Consider the following 22,462-nt stretch of genomic DNA (forward strand, 5'->3'; position numbering starts at 1 on the left):
TGCCATGGAAAATGGAATTCTGTTTTAATCGCTGCAAACATTTTTCAATTTAAGGTCTTGTATAAAACAGTTTCCCATTTAATGCCAATTATTATATCTACTCAAAGAAAGTAAAGCAGTTGTGATGAATGCTCATGCAGTTGTATATTATGTCTGAGCAGATGTCCAACACTAGAATAATCAACGTCATGTTGTAACCTGCTTGTTCATGTTTGTCATATGAACCAATGCATAATACACTCGGTTGGACAGTTGGCTTCCTTTCACATAGTGTTTTTGAGTTGTATTGGAAACTTAGTACTTTCTCACATGAGATTACCATGTTCTTAAGACCGTTTTTAGAGGAAAAGACAGGTTTAATTTACAAGTGTTTGATCATCAGCAAATGGAGTAAGTAAAGCCTGTCCAAAAAATTTGTGAAAACTTAACTGTGCCAAAATCTATAAAGAACTATGTTGTAGACAAATTTTTGTAGAATGTAAATACTTTTGCATTAAAGTAGAGCACTCGCCGAAAAGCAGAAATGTTGAGCTGTCGATACATTCACACAATAGAAAGAAACTTGCTGGCCTTAGGTGTTATCCTTGGAGGGATAGAGTAACTCTGAAAGCTTCTGTCTTTTGTGTATGCCTGTCAACTACTCAATGCTTATGCTTTTCCGTGGGTGGTCTCATTATATAGAATTATGATATGATGACTTATTTTGGAGAACAACCATGCAGTTAGCTTTTACAGTTAACTTTCTTATTGACCATCATTACCACCCCCTCCCCTTCAACCTCCCACCCCCTACCCTCCCTACTCAACTTGTGGATTACCTGTCTGAGATTATTTTTGAAAAATAACTCATTTTTTCATTACTTGTTACCAACTTTTTATAGGTATGCCGTTGCTTTAACATTTAAAAATTACAAGTAAATTTATTGGAATAATATAAGCTGCAGTGAAATTGGCATTTTTTTCTTTATTTTTGAGATGATAGTAAAGTGTAGCATTTTTTATTAAAATGAAAAGCACATGAGCTGGAATAATGGGAAATTTCAATGGTTTGCTCTTACATTTAGTCTTCCTTAGGAAACTCTTGTAGTGCAGTTGGCTCCTATGTAGCAGTGTTCTTGTAAGGTGATATCCCAACATTCCATTCTCTAGGAGAGTTTTTGTGAGACATATCCAATCATTCCATTTCCTGCAGCTGTTAAATTCATCTGTCTTCTGTTTAAGGTACTGTATTTGCATATCTGCATCTTCATACGCTAAATATACAGTGCTTTCAAGGCTAACAGTCCTGTCCTCAATATGGTGTCTTACCATTGCCACGGTTATTTGGCAAGTGTGGCTTTGATGTGTTCACACATGACATCATATTCAGTAAGGTCTCATAGGTCCCTGTCCTCAACATAACTTGCTGACAGTGTTGCCAGAAAATGTTGATGTATACATGTTTCTAAATAAGAAATCTTGTTTGCTGAGTAAGGTTATTTAACAAAATTTTCTTTGGTTTCCAGTTATGTCAAGTGATTATTGGCTATTGTCAGTTATATGTGATTGATGGTACTATCTTTTTGTAGTGATGCTACTGGTTGTAACATCATTTATGTTCAGTATATTGGCATTTAAAGCATTATGTTCACAGTGTGTACTTTTCACCTGCTTCTTTCAAAGCACAGTACAACAAATTCCATACTCCATGGGGCCTGACAACAGTGCTAGAAATAATGTACAAGGAGAAATCTATAAATGACACTTGATATTCTAGGTTCACCAGTGTCTTGTGGTATCATATTTCAGGACACCACGTCGTTGAGGAAGAAAATATTCATGTCACAGAAAGGTGTTATAAGGATAATATGTAATACCTTTAAGCCATCGGGCATACTGGCAATAGTCTCTTAGCAGATTTACTCAGTTATGAAGAGTTCTACTAACAACTAGCCTTAGTTCAGCAAAGAGAGAGAGAAGAAAATGACGTATAATATCCTTCACTCAGCCTTAGTGTAGTAAGTAAAGTGCTGAGTAATAAAAACCTGTGAAATAATTGATTGGATTTTGGAAAAGCTGAGTAGTCACAAACAAACAGGTACTAGTTGTTTCTTGGTGCATTTATTGCAAATGCATGTTTTGGGTTTTGCCCATCATCATATTTCCTGATGTAAACAATATAAAAAATATTAAATTAAGCATTTTTTAAATACTAAATATCTACAAGAAAGTGCAAAATTGAACTAAGTGTCAGAACCAGTACGTACCATTTCACAGTAAAAATAACCTTGACATCTTGTTTCATACATTCATGAACCAAAAAGTGTTTAATATAATTTAAGCCTGGAGAATGGGAATGTTGGTCGTGAGATGGACTATGAACAACTGCTACTTGAGTGTGCTCTCCCTTTACATGGTTCCGTCTGACACACTTGGTCAACTGGTATCTTTTTGTTTACCGAGACAACCCGTGTCCATGATTTGTCAATAACAATGCACAGTGCTCTCTGTGTATGGCAGTTCCTTTCCATAATTCCTTCTGAATGCATGCTGCGCTGTTTTAATAGATAAATATTTTGCGTATTCCAACACAGAATAACTCTTTTCTTGCTTTGTTGCCATTTTGTCCAGGCACTGCACCCGTACGCCAAATGGTGGACACAATGCAAACTCAGGGGAGTTTATACTTCTGTTCATACATCAGTCATATTTGTACATATAACATATTGGCAAATATAGACCTTTGGAAATGAATAAACAGTTCATAGTAGTCCCACATGTTAATTCAGAATAACTGCATTACAATGTTTTAAAGCAACATCTGATATTGTTTTTCCAACTGCCAATTCAAAATATGTGAAAACAGATTTTTTTACATGTGAAATTAAAATTGTGAACTATTGGTCCGTGTCTAACATACTATTTTTCCCTTTTGATGTGACCACAGATAAGTTATCACGAGGTGGAGACTGTTCAGGGGGACACTAATTGGCTGTATGTTGACAAACCTCATGTAGTGGTGGAGTCTCTACTTCCCGGTCGAAACTATTCCATCACAGTGCAAGCAGTCTCTAATCAGTTAGAAAGCAATGGAACCAGCATCTATGCTGCCACTAGTAAGTATGTACAAGAATTTGCTATGGTTTACTGAGCTACAACTCTTTTGAGTGAAAATATTTTTCATGAAGCTGATGTGTAACAGTAACTTACCTTCAAACTTATGGTTGCATGTCCATGGTTTTTGACTTGTATCATATAAGAAACCAATTTTTATTTTATACACAACACCCATTTTTAGAGTTGGAACAAGTGATTCATGACAGTTTGCATTAGTAATTTTATGTGTAAGGCAGTAGTTAAACATCCCATTCCAAGGCCATTGTATGACATGTTAGAAATGAGAGAAACAGCCAGTTTTACCTGCAATTTAAAAATATAGAATATTCCCAGGACCTTACTTCCATACTCGCAATCAGTAACAGATAGATAAGTAAATATACAGCAAGTTGAAAATACCTAATTTCATCATCTGATCTTAGTATTGAAAATGTGTTGTGGATTTAGCTGCATTTATTTACAATGTTTACAATAAAAATTGACAGGACCCTCCGCACCCATCATTAAAGACCTGCTGCCCATGGAGAAAGGTTTGAACATTACTTGGAAATGTGATGTTCAGACTCGCCAGGACAAGTTTGAAGTGATATACAAGAGGAATGACACAGGTATGTCTTAGAAGTTAAAAGAAATGCTTTTGCAAAACTGGAACCTATTTGTGGTAGAATATGTCTCCTGATTCTGTTTGCAGCCTCAATAAAACTAAATTTTTATTATTGCAATACAAAAATGTCTAAATATACATTTTGTCTTATTACTGTTTGATTAATCTAGTTTTTACTTGTCTTGATAGCAGCAGGAATATTTAATGATAGAATATTTTGATAGAAAATATATAATTGCTGTACAAAGTTCCTGTGAGTATATATTGTCAATCATTTGACAGTAGTATGACAGCTAGGCCTTTAAAAACATGCACTGCATCTGCTTTGAAAAGACGTCTAAACACAGATATGTTTAGCTAGACGGCCATTTACAGTACAGAGGAAATTTAACTTAAAACCAGCAACCAGTCACAAACTTTGTTTTAAATCTTTAACTAAAGATATATGTTAATTATTTTTGGGTTTGGAGAACTCATATTTAGATTGTTGTTGCATTCCTATCAGTTGAAATATTGGACTGCAGTCTATTAGGCCCACACTGTTAAAATGCTGTTGTACCAAGTATCACTATGGAAGCATGTAAAAACTGTTTGTTGATGGATTTTAGAGACCTTAAACAAATCAAAGAGAGGCTATGAATGAAGACTTAAGATAATTACTATTATGTAGACAGTAGAAAACAAATACAAAGAAAAGTAGTACTGACAAAGAGGGACACATGAAAGAATAACAACCCTTGAAGCCAGGGATCAAACAGTGGTCAGTCCAGGATGGAATGTAACAATTATGAGAAGGAAAGTTGCTGCTCACCATGTAGCAGAGATGCTGAATCACAGATAGGCACAACAAAAAGACTCTCACAATTGAAGTCGGGGATGCACATACCACAGGCCACATCCGACGCGCATTTGATCTGATGGCAGCCCATCCTTCACCATTTGTTCTTGTAAATCTTTTTAATTTAATTTATTTATTTTTAAATCTTATGTTTGATTCCTTTCTGAAAAGGAGAGTGTGACCTTGTGGAACTTACATTAATCCTTTTGAGCCCAGTCTGTCTGGCTTTAGGGCAGGGGGATTCCAATTCAAAGTTGTCCTTATCTTTTGTCTAATCTCCCCAAATATCACAGCACTCTGTAATCTCATTTAAAGGAAGCTGGACATCATGAGGACTCAAAAATGAAAATTTTGCTTAAAATAAACAAATAAAATTCTGTGATCAATCCTGATTGTAAAGATATATACTTCATTTGTATTACCTCACCATTTTTGTGCTTAGATGCCTTTTCATAGCAGATACAGTACATGTTTTTTAAAGGCCTAGATGTTATGCTACTGTCAAACACAAAGCCTTACCTAAAAGTCCCACTATTCAATTTTGGTGCTGATATTTCCATAGCAACTCTTTTTCTTAGTATCTTTGAAGAACGTATAGACTCTACAGCAAGGAGGGATATATTGCAGTTGATCTTTCTGTCGATACTAGCATTTTACTTTAATTTGCTTGTTTTCCCAATGCATTTGCATTGTAACCTTGTTGTTATGATTGTTTTAGGCATATTTCAGCAATTTCCATTGCAATATGCAAAAACTATGTTGGAAATGGTATTACAAATGAATAAATTAGTACACCACAGCAAAGAGAGATTAGACCTAAAAGTCGACCAGGCAGTGCTTCAAAATGCAAGTTAAAATGTCTTAGCAAAGATGAACAAGAATGTTGACATTGTAAATAATAAAAATAATAGTTGTATTTTAATTAAACTAGTGCTAGCTTTCACGATTGCTTTTGTCTACTGCTGTATGTAAATCCTGTAACAGTGAAAAAATGTTTATGTTTAGTGAGGACACAAGTAAAAGAAGAAGCCAATCTAGCAAAATTGTAGTGGAATGCCAAGTATGCAAAACTACTAAGAGTACAATGACATCTCCTGTAACATGTACAAATTTTATGAAATGGTATATTCCCCTTGCTATGCCATGGGGTGTATTTGGAAGGGTAGAAAAGCAGCCCAGATATTCTGTGCTATAATGGGTATCCCACCTGAACCTGTTAAATTGGAGAGGTATTATCAATGCTCACATAATGCCCTAACAGAAGTCAATGAAGCATCTATGCTGATGGCAGCAAAGGAAACTGTAGCTATTTGTCATTGTACTGATATTGTTGCTGAATGAACGATTCCTGGCAGAGGGAAGACCATACATCTGCCAATGGAGTTGTGACAGTTACCTCTGTAGATAAAAGCAACGTATAATTTTTGTATTAATTACTTGATGAAGGTCTCATTCAAGTGTTTATTAAAGTTTTTGTGTTATTACAAGCCAAAATACTTGAAAAAAATACAGTCAGTGATGACCATGTTCCCTTGATTCATATTTCAGTATTGATCAGAATCAGGCGAAATGTTTGGATGGCAATGAACGGAGAATTCTATAAAAAGCAGCATTCTTGTAGTTGTAAAGCATTTCACACACAGTGGCCTGCAACTTTTATTGATGAATTGTGTTTGTTTTGTTTTTTAACAGGACAAAGTGTGACAAAAGTAACAACTCTGTCATATGTTCTGCTGGAGGACCTGTACCCTGGAGCAGGCTATGAAGTGAAAGTATTTGCTATCAGTCATGGTCTACGAAGCGAGCCACATGAATACTTTCAGGCTGTGTGTAAGTATTTATTGAAATATAGCCTTTTACCTGCAGCTTCCCCTGTGCAGACGTATAGTGCATATATTGCCCACATTTCCTCCTCTCCCCCTCTCTGTCCATCTTCTCCTCTCCATTTCTCTATCCATCTCAGCCTCCCCTTATGTCTTTGTCTCTCTCTTCCTCCTCATGTCTCTGCCCATTTCTTCCTCCTCTCCTCCATCTCCCTGATCATCTCTGTCCCCTCACCCCCTTCCTGTTCCGTCTGTCCACTACCCTTGTCCATCTTCCACCTGCCTCTTACCCATTCCCCTCCCTTCTGTCCATTGCCCTCGCTTCCCTCGTTCTGACCATGTCCTCCTCTTTGTCTCTCTGACCATGTTCTCCCCCCCCCCCTCTCTCTCTCTGACTATGTCCTCTCTCTCTCTCTCTCTCTCTCTCTCTCTCTCTCTCTCTCTCTCTCCCCCTGGCCATGTCCTCCCTCCCTCCCTCCCTCCCTCCCTCCTCTCTCTCTCTCTCTCTCTCTCTCTCTCTCTCTCTCTCTCTATGTCCTCTCCCCCCCCCCCCCCACACACACACACACTTTTTGACCTCTGACCGTTTCTCCCTCCACAGGTAGGTTCTTGAGGCTGAAGTGTCTTTAACATTGTGGGTTCTAGTTGACATAATAATGTTTGGAGATTTGCCTGTCTTATTCTTGAATTTTATTTTTTGTCACACCATCTTTACAATTTCCACTTCTATAACACCACAAATTACATTGCTAGTGCCAGATATAAAAAGCATCCATTTCCATCAGAGGCATGCCCACTACTACTACTGCTACTATTTTCCGTGGTACTAACCATATTCCAAAGAGTTTTCAAAACAAAAGAGTTTACAAACTTTGTTAACAAAAGAAAAATCTTCAGCAAGTTATGTCATTATTTTGTAAATGAATCTAGAAATAAATTTAATAATAAGCATCAGATTGAGTGAATAATAATTGGAATTTTAAGTATTCCAGATATTTCATAATTTCAAATATTTCTAGAAGAAGAGTAATTTTAGCTGTACATACGGATTGTAACAAATTAATTTCTTTTTATACATTTTAGCCTGAAATATAATAAATCATATACAAAACCATACGAAACTCTTTTAGTGAAACAGCTGAGATAATTTTAACCAGTACAAGATTCGAAATTATTCCTAGTATCAGCTACTTCTATGGAAAAAAATGGCAATGCTAAAGAATGGTGTCCCATTACACCCCTCTCTCATCACTTAGCTGTGCCCATCTGATGTCAGTGGTTTATCTGCTGTCAGGGGTTGAAAAACCCTTTTCACCCATATCTCCATTCCCTTGGGAGCTAGGAGATTCTAACCATCACATTGCTGATTCCCCAAGTAGTATGTGCCAAATTTGGTTGAAATTGATCCATTTGTTTAGGAGGGGATGCTGGACATACACACATGGTTAAAGCGTCACAATATTAGAGATGAATTTTGCTGTTGGAGATACATCATAATTTGATATATGCAAGTACTTACTCTCCAGTACCAATCCCTGCAGACAAAGTCACTAATACAGTCTTCTGTGGGAGCACATAGATAGCTGATTCAAACCCTGGAAGAGGAGGAAGTCACCAAGATTTGACTGACAAACAGAGAAGTCACAGTAGAAACATTTCGTGATCATTTGACTCTCAATCTGTGGCATGAATTACTTTCCAAACTTCTCGTAGTGCTTCATGCCCTCACTTTATGAAAACTTTGAAACAAGGAAGTGGCACACTGCTTGAATGGAAACATTAGCAAGGGCCACTCTTACTGTGCTGTGTGTCAGAATATTTTTTCCCCTTTCCTGTCATCACTGACTGCACTACTCTCAGATGGTTTACAAAGAAATGTTACGAATAGACGTGGATAAGAGAAAGCTTAAGAGTTAAAAGGCAGAATCTGTCCCTTGGGATATCCAATTCAGCAGAGTTATAGTAGTTTACTTTTTTTATTTTCCAGCACTTCATGGTGTTAATCAGTGCCTGTGACACGTATCTTAATAGCCCTTTATGTAAAATGTTAAGAGTATAATGAATCCGTTCGAATAGAAATCACATCAGTTCATGGTTCACAATTAGATTAGTATTTGTTTTCAGCTAGTAGAATCATAAGGTGCTAGGTAATACACAGACATAAGATAATACAGAAGTGTAGCCCTATATTTTATTATTTTATGATGCCACCAAATGTTTTCAGACATTGACCTATAGTAAGGTAGATTATAGAGATTTTAGTAGTATGTTTTGTCAACAATAATTTTATAAGAATTAAAGATGTTTTATTTACTTTGTAACATATGTAATGCTCAACTTTTTAGCATTCCTGATGATTTAGGACGTGAAAATTTTGTTCAGGTAGTAACATAATTTAGCCAAAACAGGCAGCTCTTGACAACATAATTATGAGTAGTGGTTTTGAAGAAATATCGTGAAATTTGTCTTTTCTTGTTTTTTCTAGTACAAATGTGTAGTAAAAAGTCATAATTCTGAAGGAAGGCATCAGTTGACTAATATCAGCATTATCTGTGTACTATCTGATAATGATTACTTCATATGATTTGCTGCTAAAACTGTTGAAATTGCTTAGTGTCTGATATTGGGATAACCAACAATTTTTACTGATAGGAATTGTTAAACCCAACCATATTGTGTGTGCAACTAAACAGTTGATGCTGGTAGATAACTTGTCAGTGTTTAAAATTCTGAGTTACACTTTGTGCAGGCCATAATACCCATCACCCAGTGGTGGAAGTCAACTGTGATAGACGTAGTTTTAGTTACTAGTCATAATCAGAAAGTGTTGGTTCACATTCTGCTGAATGTCCATTGTTTCAGAATCCTCCTCTGTGATTAAAAGTTGGCTTTCACACTCACTGTGATTATTAACAGAGCTTCAGTGTCAAGCATGTTGGATGTTCCCAATGAGGATACTTTGATGTTTGCGTGATAGTCATGTGACCATTTATTAAAGTTTAAGAGTCCATTCTGGATTTGTTCTCAGATGTACCATCTTCACTGTTTAGTTTGCTATGATTTGATGCATGTCATAGCTCATAACATGTCTTTATGTTGAGAAATTTAGTAATTTTGTTATCTTTTAAATATTGTTGTCAAAATGTAACATGGAAATTGGGAAAAATGTACTGAAATTTGTGGAAATAAAACCAAAATTGACAATAAAATAAAATAATTTTTCCTCTGCCTGCTAAAGAATGAAACCTATGTCTAAGAAGGATAAACAATAAACAACATGGTTCTACATATAATCATTTTAGTGTATTCAGTATATTGCAACAATCTGGAACTTTTAATTGAGAATGTATTTCGTAACTTACAGATCCCTACCCACCTCAGAACTTAACCATTGAGCGGACAACAAGTAATTCAATTTTAGTTCGTTGGGATGCCCCGAAGAATACTTTATTTTCTGATTTTTTGATCAAGTAGGTAACAATTTTTTTTATAATTAACAGATTACTGCTGTACATAATATTTGCATGTATGCAATAATTCTCAAATAATGATGCTTATTATTGTTATTCTACGTAACATATACGGAAATGAGTATTTTGTCTGTGATGGTGTACTTGTAATTCTAAATAATTATCAACTCAGAGGCAACAGTACTTTTTAATAATGGTGTTCAGTATAGTTGTGTATATTTTATTCACAATATTTTGATGACATACTTAGTCATATCCTTTAGTTCTGAGAATTGTGCTGTTATGTGTTCTCTCTGCCTGGACTTCAGTGCACAGCCTGTTTGGACTCGAGACGACGAGTACAAGTAATAGCGCAACTAGCAGCAGCTGAAGGAAATCACGAGATATGTCATCAAAATATTGTGCATTAAATGGAAGCAACTTGGCTGAACAACTGGGGGCACATCATTAATCAGTCACACTGAGAAAACCTTAGATGGGTCACAATACATGTGAAGTTGTCTGGACATTAGTGATTACAAACTTTTATCAACATTACAACAAACATAATGAGGACAAGAGTTATGCAGAGTTGAAACAAAGTGTAACCTGTATAACTACTTTAATGCAAAATAAATGCACTGTAAGAATAGTATAAATGGCCTAATGCTTGCAGCCTAATTTAATGCTGTGACATGTTGAAACAACACAAATATAGTATTGAGTAAAACTGCACACAGAGGTAGCATTGTGGTCTTCGATGATACCAGGAAATTTACATTTTATTATGGCAAAGCTGCGGGATCTTTGCAGACAAGTAGAGGACTTGCCAGCAAACGGGAAAGGTTCCAAGTTAGAGTCTCACTCCAGCACACAGTTTTAACTTGCCAGGTAGATTCAAAATAGAAGCTGTTTGAAATATTGTAAAGAAAGAAACAGGAAGTAACAAAACAGTTGAATAAAAATGTACAGTCAAAATTTACAGTCAATCAGCAACCTGAAGGATGTAGCTAATGTGTTTAACAGCTATTTTCTGAATATAGCAGAAAACGTAATGAGAAAAATGTCACCCACTCAAATGACATCAAAAACTGATTAGGCAGGTAACACAATATTTCTCATAACTAATATTCAAGAATTACAGCAAGAAATCAAGCATCTAAAATCAAAACACTCACCAGGAATAGATAAAATACCAGATTGTGTTGGGGAAAAAAGTGTGGACTTAATCTCTGAACCACTGACTTACCTTGTAAACCTGTCCTTCTCAACTTGTAACTTTCCAACATGCTTAAAATTTGCTAAAGTGCAATCACGGTACAAAAAGGAAGCCTGGAAGATATGACAAACTATAGACATGTTTCTCTAATGTCTGTATTTTTAAAAATTCTAGAGAAACTTTTTTAAGTAAAAGACTGTCTAATCGAATAAATAGATACATCTAAAAACAAAGATGATGTGACTTACCAAACGAAAGTGCTGGCACGTCGATAGACACACAAACAAACACAAACATACACACAAAATTCAAGCTTTCGCAACAAACTGTTGCCTCATCAGGAAAGAGGGAAGGAGAGGGAAAGACGAAAGGATGTGGGTTTTAAGGGAGAGGGTAAGGAGTCATTCCAGTCCCGGGAGCGGAAAGACTTACCTTTTCTTTTCTTTTCTGTATGAAATGCTACAGAGACTAGGTAGGAAGGAAAATACCCTGAGCGTATTCCTAGACTTACCAAAGTATTTTATACAATCAGTCATGATGAATTACTTGGTAAGGTTCAGAATTAGGGTATTAGGGGAGCATCATATAATTGTATTAAATGTACCACCATGAAAGACAACGGATCGTAGAAATAACACATGAGGTAAATGAGAAAGTCAGTACCCATTATTAATATTTATAAGTGATCAAACATGGAGTTCCCCATGGTTTCATTTTCAGTCCAATCCTATTCTTACTACATGTAAATGATTTATAACAGTAGTAACAATAAAATATAACAATTTACAGATGACACCAGCATCTTAATTACAGAACATGCCAAAGAAACCATTGAAAACTCGCTTAAGAAAGGCCATTACAAAGAATATAGCAGTGTACTTCAATAATAACAGCTTTATTATAGATCTGGAAAAATCTGTTGCAATGTACATACTCACCACCCAGAATATGACACCAGCTGTGTGTGACTGTGATTGTTGTGTTCGGATGAGGGCTGAGTTGGCATCCCTTCGCTCACAGCTGCAAGCGGCGCTGACTTCGGTTGTGCAGCTTGAGGCTGTTGCCAATGGGCACCACTGTGGGGAGCCGAACTTGGGTATCACGGGGATATCAACCTCATCCCGTCTGTCCCCAGATCGGTCTGCCGCTGTGGTTGCTCCGTTTGCTGCCCGCAGTGGGGCTGAGCCCTCGCCAGTGGTTGATTGGGAGGTCGTTCCAAGGCGTGGCAGGCAGCGAAAGACGTCCCCGGAGGCTGATCAGAAAGCCTCCCCGGTGCATCTGACAAACAGGTTTCAGGCACTGTCTTTGGCTGAGCCAGATGCAGCTGCCTGCCGTGTTTCAGAGGATGATTCTCAGTCTTCAAGGTCCGGGCAATCACAGAGGGTGGGCTTATTGGTAGTTGGGAGCTCCAATGTTAGGCGCGTAATGGGGCCCCTTCGGGATATGGCGGCTAAGGAGGGGAAGAAATCCAGTGTGCACTCCGTGTGCATTCCGGGTGGAGTCATTCCTGATGTGGAAAGGGTCCTTCCGGATGCCATGAAGAGCAGAGGGTGCAACCAGCTGCAGGTGGTGGCACATGTCGGCACTAATGACGTGTGTCACTTTGGATCTGAGGAAATTCTCTCTGGATTCCAGCGGCTATCTGATTTGGTGAAGGCTGCCGGTCTTGCTTACGAGATGAAGGCAGAGCTCACCATCTGCAGCATCGTTGACAGAACCGACTGCGGACCTTTGGTGCAGATCCGGGTGGAAGGTCTGAATCAGAGGCTCGGACGGTTTTGCGACCGTGTTGGCTGCAGATTCCTTGACTTGCGCCATAGGGTGGTGGGGTTTCGGGTTCCGCTGAATAGGTCAGGAGTTCACTACACTCAGCTGGCGGCTACACGGGTAGCGGAGGCTGTGTGGCGTGGACTGGGCGGTTTTTTAGGTTAGAAGGCCTCGGGAAAGTACGGGGTGGGCTGCAATCTCAAAGGGTGCATGGCAAATACAGGACATGCTTGGATCAAGGAACAGTCAGAATTGTAGTTGTAAATTGTTGTAGTTGTAAATTGTTGTAGTTGTGCTGGGAAAGTCCCTGAGCTTCAAGCGCTAATAGAAATCGTTATACGTACAGAAAGCTGGCTAAAGGCTAAAATAAGTTGTGCAGAAATTTTTAAGAAGTCTCAGACGGTGTTCAGGAAAGATAGATTAGGCAGAATTGGTGGTGGAGTGTTTGTGTCTGTCAGTAGTGGTTTATCTTGTAGTGAAGTCGAAGTAGATACTCCGTGCGAATTGGTATGGGTGGAGGTTATACTTAACAGCCGAACTAAGTTAATAATTGGCTCCTTCTACCGACCCTCAGACTCCGATGATATAGTTGCGGAACAGTTCAGAGAAAATTTGAGTCTCATAACAAATAAATACCCCACTCATACGGTTATAGTTGCTGGGGACTTCAACCTTCCCTCAATATGTTGGCAAAAATACTTGTTCAAAACTGGTGGTAGGCAGAAAACATCTTCCGAGATTGTCGTAAATGCTTTCTCCGAAAATTATTTCGAGCAGTTAGTCCACGAACCCACGCGAATTGTAAATGGTTGCGAAAACACACTTGACCTCTTAGCCACAAACAATCCAGAGCTGATAGAGAGCATCATGACTGATACAGGGATTAGTGATCACAAGGTCACTGTAGCTAGGCTCAATACCGTTTCTTTCAAATCCACCAGAAACAAAGGCAAAATAATTTTATTTAAAAAAGCGGATAAAGTGTCACTAGAAGCCTTCCTAAGAGACAATCTCCATTCCTTCCGAACTGACTATGCAAATGTAGACGAGATGTGGCTCAAATTCAAAGATATAGTAGCAACAGCAATTGAGAGATTCATACCTCATAAATTGGTAAGAGATGGTACACAAAACAGGTCCGAACTCTGTTGCAGAGGCAACGGAAAAAGCATGAGAAGTTCAGAAGAACGCAAAATCCCGAAGATTGGCTAAAATTTACAGATGCGCGAAATTTGGCACGGACTTCAATGCGAGATGCCTTTAATAGGTTCCACAACGAAACATTGTCTCGAAATTTGGTAGAAAATCCGAAGAAATTCTGGTCGTATGTAAAGTACACAAGCGGCAAGACGTAGTCAATACCTTCGCTGCGCAGTGCCGAAGGTACTGTTACCGACGACTGTGCCGCTAAAGCGGAGTTATTGAACGCAGTTTTCCGAAATTCCTTCACCAGGGAAGATGAATGGAATATTCCAGAATTTGAAACATGAACAGCTGCTAGCATGAGATTCTTAGAAGTAGATACCTTAGGGGTTGCGAAGCAACTCAAATCGCTTGATATGGGCAAGTCTTCAGGTCCAGATTGTATACCGATTAGGTTCCTTTCAGATTACGCTGATACAATAGCTCCCTACTTAGCACTCATATACAACCGCTCGCTCACCGATAGATCTGTACCTACAGATTGGAAAATTCGCAGGTCGCACCAGTGTTTAAGAAGGGTAGTAGGAGTAATCCATCTAACTGCAGACCTATATCATTGACGTTGGTTTGCAGTAGGGTTTTGGAGCATATACTGTATTCAAACATTATGAATCACCTCGAAGGGAACAATCTATTGATACGTAATCAGCATGGTTTCAGAAAACATCGTTCTTGTGCAACGCAGCTAGCTCTTTATTCGCATGAAGTAATGGCCGCTATCGACAGGGGATCTCAAGTTGATTCCATATTTCTAGATTTCCGGTAAGCTTTCGACACCGTTCCTCACAAGCGACTTCTAATCAACCTGCGGGCCTATGGGGTATCGTCTCAGTTGTGCGACTGGATTCGTGATTTCCTGTCAGGCAGGTCGCAGTTCGTAGTAATAGACGGCAAATCATCGAGTAAAACTGAAGTGATATCAGGTGTTCCCCAGGGAAGCGTCCTGGGACCTCTGCTGTTCCTGATCTATATAAATGACCTGGGTGACAATCTGAGCAGTTCTCTTAGGTTGTTCGCAGATGATGCTGTAATTTACCGTCTAGTAAGGTCATCCAAAGACCAGTATCAGTTGCAAAGTGATTTGGAAAAGATTGCTGTATGTTGTGGCAGGTGGCAGTTGACGCTAAATAACGAAAAGTGTGAGGTGATCCACATGAGTTCCAAAAGAAATCCGTTGGAATTCGATTACTCGATAAATAGTACAATTCTCAAGGCTGTCAATTCAACTAAGTACCTGGGTGTTAAAATTACGAACAACTTCAGTTGGAAAGACCACATAGATAATATAGTGGGGAAGGCGAGCCAAAGGTTGCGTTTCATTGGCAGGACACTTAGAAGATGCAACAAGTCCACTAAAGAGACAGCTTACACTACACTCGTTTGTCCTCTGTTAGAATATTGCTGCGCGGTGTGGGATCCTTACCAGGTGGGATTGACGGAGGACATCGAAAGGGTGCAAAAAAGGGCAGCTCGTTTTGTATTATCACGTAGTAGGGGGGGAGAGTGTGGCAGATATGATACGCGAATTGGGATGGAAGTCATTACAGCAAAGACGTTTTTCGTCGCGGCGAGATCTATTTACGAAATTTCAGTCACCAACTTTCTCTTCCGAAGGCGAAAATATTTTGTTGAGCCCAACCTACATAGGTAGGAATGATCATTAAAAAAAAAAAAAGAGAAATCGGAGCTTGAACAGAAAGGTTTAGGTGTTCGTTTTTCCCGCGCGCTGTTAGGGAGTGGAATGGTAGACAGATAGTATGATTGTGGTTCGACGAACCCTCTGCCAAGCACTTAAATGTGAAGTGCAGAGTAGTAATGTAGATGCAGCTAATCCACATACTGAAATAAATGGATGAACAATCAGAAAAACAGTGTGTACACAATTTCTGGGTATATGGATACAACACAATATGAAATGGGATACACATGCAGACATAAACAGAAAATGGAGCAAAATATCTTTTGCAATAAGAGTTCTGAGGAACAATATATAATACGATAATGCCAGGACCATATGTTTTGCTTAATATTGCTCAATACTGAAATGTGGTATAGTATTTTGGGGATATTGTGGAGCAAGTTTGAGATCATTTAGATTCCAGAAAATGATTACTAGAGTAATGGAAGAGTTGTCCAAAGATATCGTGAAAGCCACTATTTAAGAAAAATAAAATGCTACCTCTTCCATGTCTTTACATGATAGAAAATGTATTTATCATAAAAGAAAAATTAAGCAGTTTGCAGTCCATGAATCACCTATTAATTAATCCATACACAGCTACCAGACAAGACAAATTATGTGCATGTACAACAAGCTAATACAGCATGATACAAAAAGACATACTGCATCTTGGCATCAAAGTGTATGATGAGTTACCAAAATCCACAAAAATAATGGATAGCAGCAGTTTCAAATCAGCAGTGAAGGATTACTTGATGAAGCACTGTTTCTGTACATTCAGGGAGTATCTAGAAAGGCAAAACTGCAGCAACAACTAAGATTGTTTTTGAAAAGTGTATAGAATAATAAAATATTGTGTAATATTATCTTTTTGCTAAACTGATATGCGTAAAAATTTTTTCAAATAATTTGTATAGTTATTAATAAATGGCCCAGATATCCTTTATACACTGTATAGCCCTAGATTCACATGACCAGTAAATAATAAATAAATGCCTGCGATAGGCACAACAAAAAGATTCAGACAATTATAGCTTTCGGCCATTAAGGCCTTTGTCAGCAGTAGACACACATACACACACATGCGCGCGCGCACACACACACACACACACACAAACACAACTTGCACACACGTCTGCAGTCTCGAGAACTGAAACCACACTGCCTTCTGTAGCATTCATGTAAGTTAATTATTAAAACTTGCTTACTTTTAGCTGCGAGAAAAGTATCTTGAAACTGCATGGATCTGTTCTGCTTCTTTCCCAATTTGATCTGCCACCACTGTAACATAAACATACCATATAATCTTTGCATGAGTTTGTGATGTATGCTATAGCACTCATTCTGTGTGCCTTTGATCCCATCCAGTCACTGCAGAGTCACAGCCTTTGAATTCTATCGAATCTTTCAACTTCACTGTCATCCTAATATCACACAATGGCTGCATTGGAGTGCTACTGAAATAATGGCTGTATGTGCAAAAGGGCATGTTGTGCTGTTGTGTGCCTGTCCTCACCATGCAATTAGATGTGCAAGAACTTGAGAAAACATCACACTATTTTCATGGACCTTGGACCTGTTTTGAAAGAGCTTGCTACTCCATCTAAACAGTGTAATCTCACTTGATTTCTTCTGAAAATACACAAACCTAACAATACTGACTGAAATATAGTTACAGGTAGCAGAGCAGCCATATTGTCATTAAACATCCGTATACTATTACCCAGGTTCTTCTTACATTAAAGTTACTAAACTAGGGGTTGAGATCTACACTATCCACTATGCAATTTGCAAGTCACCACTGATGCCATACCTCTTCTTAAATGTCCCCCTTGTGTGCAGGGCAGGTGGGAAGTAACTAGGTATTGAAATTGATGTACAACTTTTATCTTTGCAGAGCTATTTATTTGAAATTAATACACTACTGGCCATTAAAATTGCTACACCAAGAAGAAATGCAGATGATATATGGGTATTCATTGGACAAATATATTATACTAGAACTGACATGTGATTACATTTTCACGCAATTTGGGTGCATAGATCCTGGGAAATCAGTACCCAGAACAACCACCTCTGGCCGTAATAATAGCCTTGATACACCTGGGCATTGAGTCAAACAGAGCTTGGATGGTGTGTACAGTTACAGCTGCCTATGCAGCTTCAACACGATACCACAGTTCATCAAGAGTAGTGACGGGCGTATTGTGATGAGCCAGTTGCTCAGCCACCATTTACCAGATGTTTTCAATTGGTGAGAGATCTGAAGAACGTGCTGGCCAGGGCAGCAGTCGAACATTTTCTGTATCCACAAAGGCCCGTACAGGACCTGCAACATGCGGTCGTGCATTATCCTGCTGAAATGTAGGGTTTCGCAGGGATCAAATGAAGGGTAGAGCCACGGGTCGTAACACATCTGAAATGTAATATCCAGTGTTAAAAATGCCGTCAATGCGAACAAGAGGTGACAGAGACGTGTAACCAATGGCAACCCATACCATAACGCCGGGTGATATGCCAGTATGGCGATGACGAATACACGCTTCCAATGTGCGTTCACCATGATGTTGCCAAACACAGATGCGGCCATCATGATGCTGTAAACAGAACCTGGATTGAAACTTCCTGGCAGATTAAAACTGTGTGCTGGACCGAGACTCGAACTCGGGACCTTTGCCTTTCGCAGGCAAGTGCTCTACCAGCTGAGCTACCCAAGCACGACTCACGCCCCGTCCTCACAGCTTTACTTCTACCAGTACCTCGTCTCCTACCTTCCAAACTTTACAGGAGGATGGGGTGTTGAGTCGTGCTTGGGTAGCTCAGTTGCTAGAGCACTTGCCCGCGAAAGGAAAACGTACCGAGTTCGAGTCTCGGTCCGGCACACAGTTTTAATCTGCCAGGAAGTTTCATATCCACGCACACTCCGCTACAGAGTGAAAATCTCATTCTAGAACCTGGATTCATTCGAAAAAATGATGTTTTGCCATTCGTGCACCCAGGTTCGTCGTTGAGTACACCATCACAGGCACTCCTGTCTGTGATGCAGCGTCAAGGGTAAATGCAGCCATGGTCTCAGAGCTGATAGTCCATGCTGCCGCAAACGTCGTCGAACTGTTCGTGCAGATGGTTCTTGTCTTCCTAACATCCCCATCTGTTGACTCATGGATCGAGATGTGGTTGCACGATCCGTTACGGCCATGCGGATAAGATGTCTGTCATCTTGACTGCTAGTGATACGAGGCCATTGGGATCCAGCACAGCGTTCCGTATTACCCTCCTGAACCCACCAATTGGATATTCTGCGAACAGTCATTGGATCTCGAGCAACGTGAGCAGCAGTGTCGCGATACGATAAACCGCAATCGCGATAGGCTACAATCCGACCTGTATCAAAGTCGGAAACGTGATGGTACGCATTTCTCCTCCTTACATGAGGCATCACAACAACGTTTCACCAGGCAACGCTGGTCTACTGCTGTTTGTGTATGATAAATCGGTTGGAAACTTTCCTCATGTCAGCATGTTGTAGCTGTCGCCAACGGTGCCAACCTTGTGTGAATGCTCTGAAAAGCTAATCATTTGCATATCACAGCACCTTCTTCCTGTCGGTTAAATTTCGTGTCTGTAGCACGTCATCTTCGTGATGTAGCAATTTTAATGGCCAGTAGTGTACTATATGTACACTGTTATATGAAAATATGATTGCATATTTTCCGTTAAATTACCCTGTATGCACCTGTTGTGTCAACCAGTCTCCTCAAATGACCTGGAATGGAATTCACAACTTTCAGGTGGAAGTTGTGTGGGATGTTGGTAAGAACTTCCTGAATCTGTGCTTCCAATTTGTCCAATGTGCGAGGTTTGATCTGGTGCACCTCCTCTTTTGCCGGGACCCATAAAAAAAAAGTCACAGGGTGTCGGGTGAGGACTTTTCTTGCAGGCCAATCATGAGGTCCACATCTCCTCAGCTAACATCTTGGAAACTTATCATCCAACCAGTTCCACACAACATTTGCAAAGTAAGGCAGTGTGGCATCTTGCGTGAAGATAATGTTGTCGGTATTTTCCCATTCTGATACCTTGGCCCAAATGTAATATTGACACATTTGAAGGTAATGTTCTCCATTAATTGTGTTACACAGGAGACATGGGCCAATGACATTTGTAGACGTTACTCCACACCACGCGGTCACTTTTGGACGAGAATGCATCTTTTACATTGTAATTCCAGGACTGTGACCTGTCCAGTAATGACAGTTGTGCCGATTGTCGAAACCTCCCACATGGAATAGAATCTCGTCACTCCAGAAGATGATGTGAAACAGTTGAGGCCAATCTTCGTGCAAACCCAGCATCAATTCCCCATACTCTATTATGCTATCACGGTCTTCTGGTGTTAACTGCTGCACGTAATGTGGTTTCCACACTCGCAAGTTTAATTCTCTATGCAACCCCTGATGCACAGTGTGACTTGTGAGTCTGCTTTCACGAGCTACCTGGTATGTTGATTTCCAAGGGCTATGACTGCCCAGTTGCCTTATTCGCAGATCACCGAGACATGGATGGATGATGTGTTTTTGCTGCATCCTTTACTGAACCTGTGGTCATTAGCTTCATGTGACAGTTCTTTATTGTCTCTGAATGAATTGTGGCATTCCTTCCCTTCACCAAATTCCACCATCTGTGCACAAGGATGATTGAATTCCATATCTCATAACACAAAGCAGTCTGTGCTTATTCTCTGACTGTAAAGTGATCGGCCATCTTTGTTGTTGCTGAGTTTACCACCTCTCACACCCACTGTGGGTACTATGCGGCACGAAAAATCATTATCTTTTTTGTTCTGCTTGTTTGTGCTGTTTCCAGTATTATTCCATCAAACATAGAAACTTGATAGCCATTTAATGAAACTTAGATACTTACTGCTCACCTTGCATATGGACTATCTGCTGCTGCTGGTGCTTTTTATGAAGACTTTCTGATCTAGTGCCCACCTGAAAAATCAACCTATTGACTCATTCCTCGTAACCTAAACCAGTTCCATACTCACCAAAAACCAAAACACAGCAGATGACACACAAAAAGGTGTGAACCACAACTGTGGAAACCATGATATATTCCTCTGCAACCACCATTTCACTTCTTGCTTACAGAAAGCTTCCCTGGAGTTGAGACACTGGCAGCACCTTGTTTGATTCTTATGTTATGAATGCCGGGATGGTTCCTTTGAAAGGGCACGGCCGACTTCCTTCCCTAATCCGATGAGACCGATGACCTCGCTGTTTGGTCTCTTCCCCCAAACAATCCAATCCAATCCAATCTTATGTTATGACAGTATTTTCACAATATGTAGCTTGAGTGAAGTTGCATTGTTGAACCTCTAGGAAATTCATTTTTGTTGATAAGTATCCCGATACGTTTCCAAATCTGTGACCTTCATCAGTGTTAGTCTCCATTCCAGTAATAGGCTGCTCAGTACTTCTGCACTAGTTAAACAGCTGAAAACTATCAGTATTTGTGTGTTCAAGTCCTTATTCTTAAACCAACTTCACACTGTTTTAAATTTCCTGTGCTGTTGCAGACAGCCTCTGACCCACTTGACCATATTTTGAGATGGAATGCACGTCTTATGCCATAGTGCTATTCTGGACTGGAATCTATAAACTTCCCTGCCATGTTTACAGATTTCCATTGAGCCAACTAATCTCCCAAGTCCAACTAGAGTAGGTTTCTGTTGTACTACTAACTTTTGCAAAATCCTTGCCGAAATTACAATGGCATCTCAACCCCTTTGACTCACATATGGCTCATATCAGTATGATTGTGCCACTGTATAACTTGCTGTATACAGTCTATTTTACTACTTGTCCCAGCCCTGTCACATGCAGTATTAATATCTAATTTATCGGAGGGAGAGCCACTTTGTGGATAACTTGTGGTATATACTAGCTGACTAACAATCACAATTTAGATTTTTTGCTAGCATGATGGCTACTAAATTATACTATGCTACCTAATAGCTGTGCTACTGTTGCATAGTTTCTTGTGTAACATTTAGATTCTTCTTTGTCTTTTCAGGTGGGCACTCACTATACAGCATGTGCTCATTTTGGATTGCCCACTTGGCCTCTGTTTACACTAATTGATCCTGTTGTTATTTTTCTTCTTTTGAACTCTTTCTCTCTTTTTGAACTCTGTATATCCTCAGTTGCCCTATTTACGTCTGCTTATTTCCCCTTTTTTGGGTTTTGTTAATTTTACAACTTCTCTTGTCTTGACTGTTCTTGTCCAATTATTCTGCACTGCTTACTGTTCATGCTCATTTTTACATCAGCCAAAACGTTATGACCAAATGCTTGATATTGTATTGGTCCACCTTTAGATGCATTACAACAATGACTGTGCCTGAGACGGACTTAATAAGGCCTTGGTAGATTTATACACGTACGTCGCACCCGAAGCCTCCTCACATGCTATGCAATTCCCTTACATTACAGGTTGGTGCTTTGTGGGCACAGAGCTGGTGCCCAATAGTGTCTCAGATGTGTTCCATTGAGTTCAGAATAGGCAAATTTGGTGGCCAAGACATCAGTGTGAGTTCACTGTTGTACTCCTCAAACCACTGACACATGCTTGTGATCTTGTGACGTACAGTTATTCTTCTGGAAGATGCCGTTGCCTTCAGGGAAGACATCGAGCATGAAGGGATGCTGGTGGTCCACAATAAAGTTCACCTATTTCACAGCTGTCATAGTGCCTTCGATTACTACCACATGTTTCAT

The 22,462-nt window shown here is 39.4% G+C and overlaps 1 protein-coding gene across 4 annotated transcripts in view; it reads left to right on the plus strand.

The window, feature by feature from the left end:
- Window positions 1-22,462, plus strand: part of LOC126253317 (tyrosine-protein phosphatase 10D) — a 340,420-nt gene that overhangs the window by 236,346 nt on the left and 81,612 nt on the right. For all 4 annotated transcript variants that reach the window (XM_049954568.1, XM_049954570.1, XM_049954569.1 and 1 more), the window contains exons 10-13: window positions 2,927-3,095; window positions 3,582-3,704; window positions 6,231-6,368; window positions 9,726-9,831. In XM_049954568.1, coding sequence (XP_049810525.1) covers window positions 2,927-3,095; window positions 3,582-3,704; window positions 6,231-6,368; window positions 9,726-9,831 — 536 coding nt within the window. The remainder of the gene's footprint in view (window positions 1-2,926; window positions 3,096-3,581; window positions 3,705-6,230; window positions 6,369-9,725; window positions 9,832-22,462) is intronic.

The sequence above is a fragment of the Schistocerca nitens genome, chromosome 4, assembly GCF_023898315.1.
Source record: "Schistocerca nitens isolate TAMUIC-IGC-003100 chromosome 4, iqSchNite1.1, whole genome shotgun sequence".
Lineage (NCBI taxonomy): Eukaryota > Metazoa > Arthropoda > Insecta > Orthoptera > Acrididae > Schistocerca > Schistocerca nitens.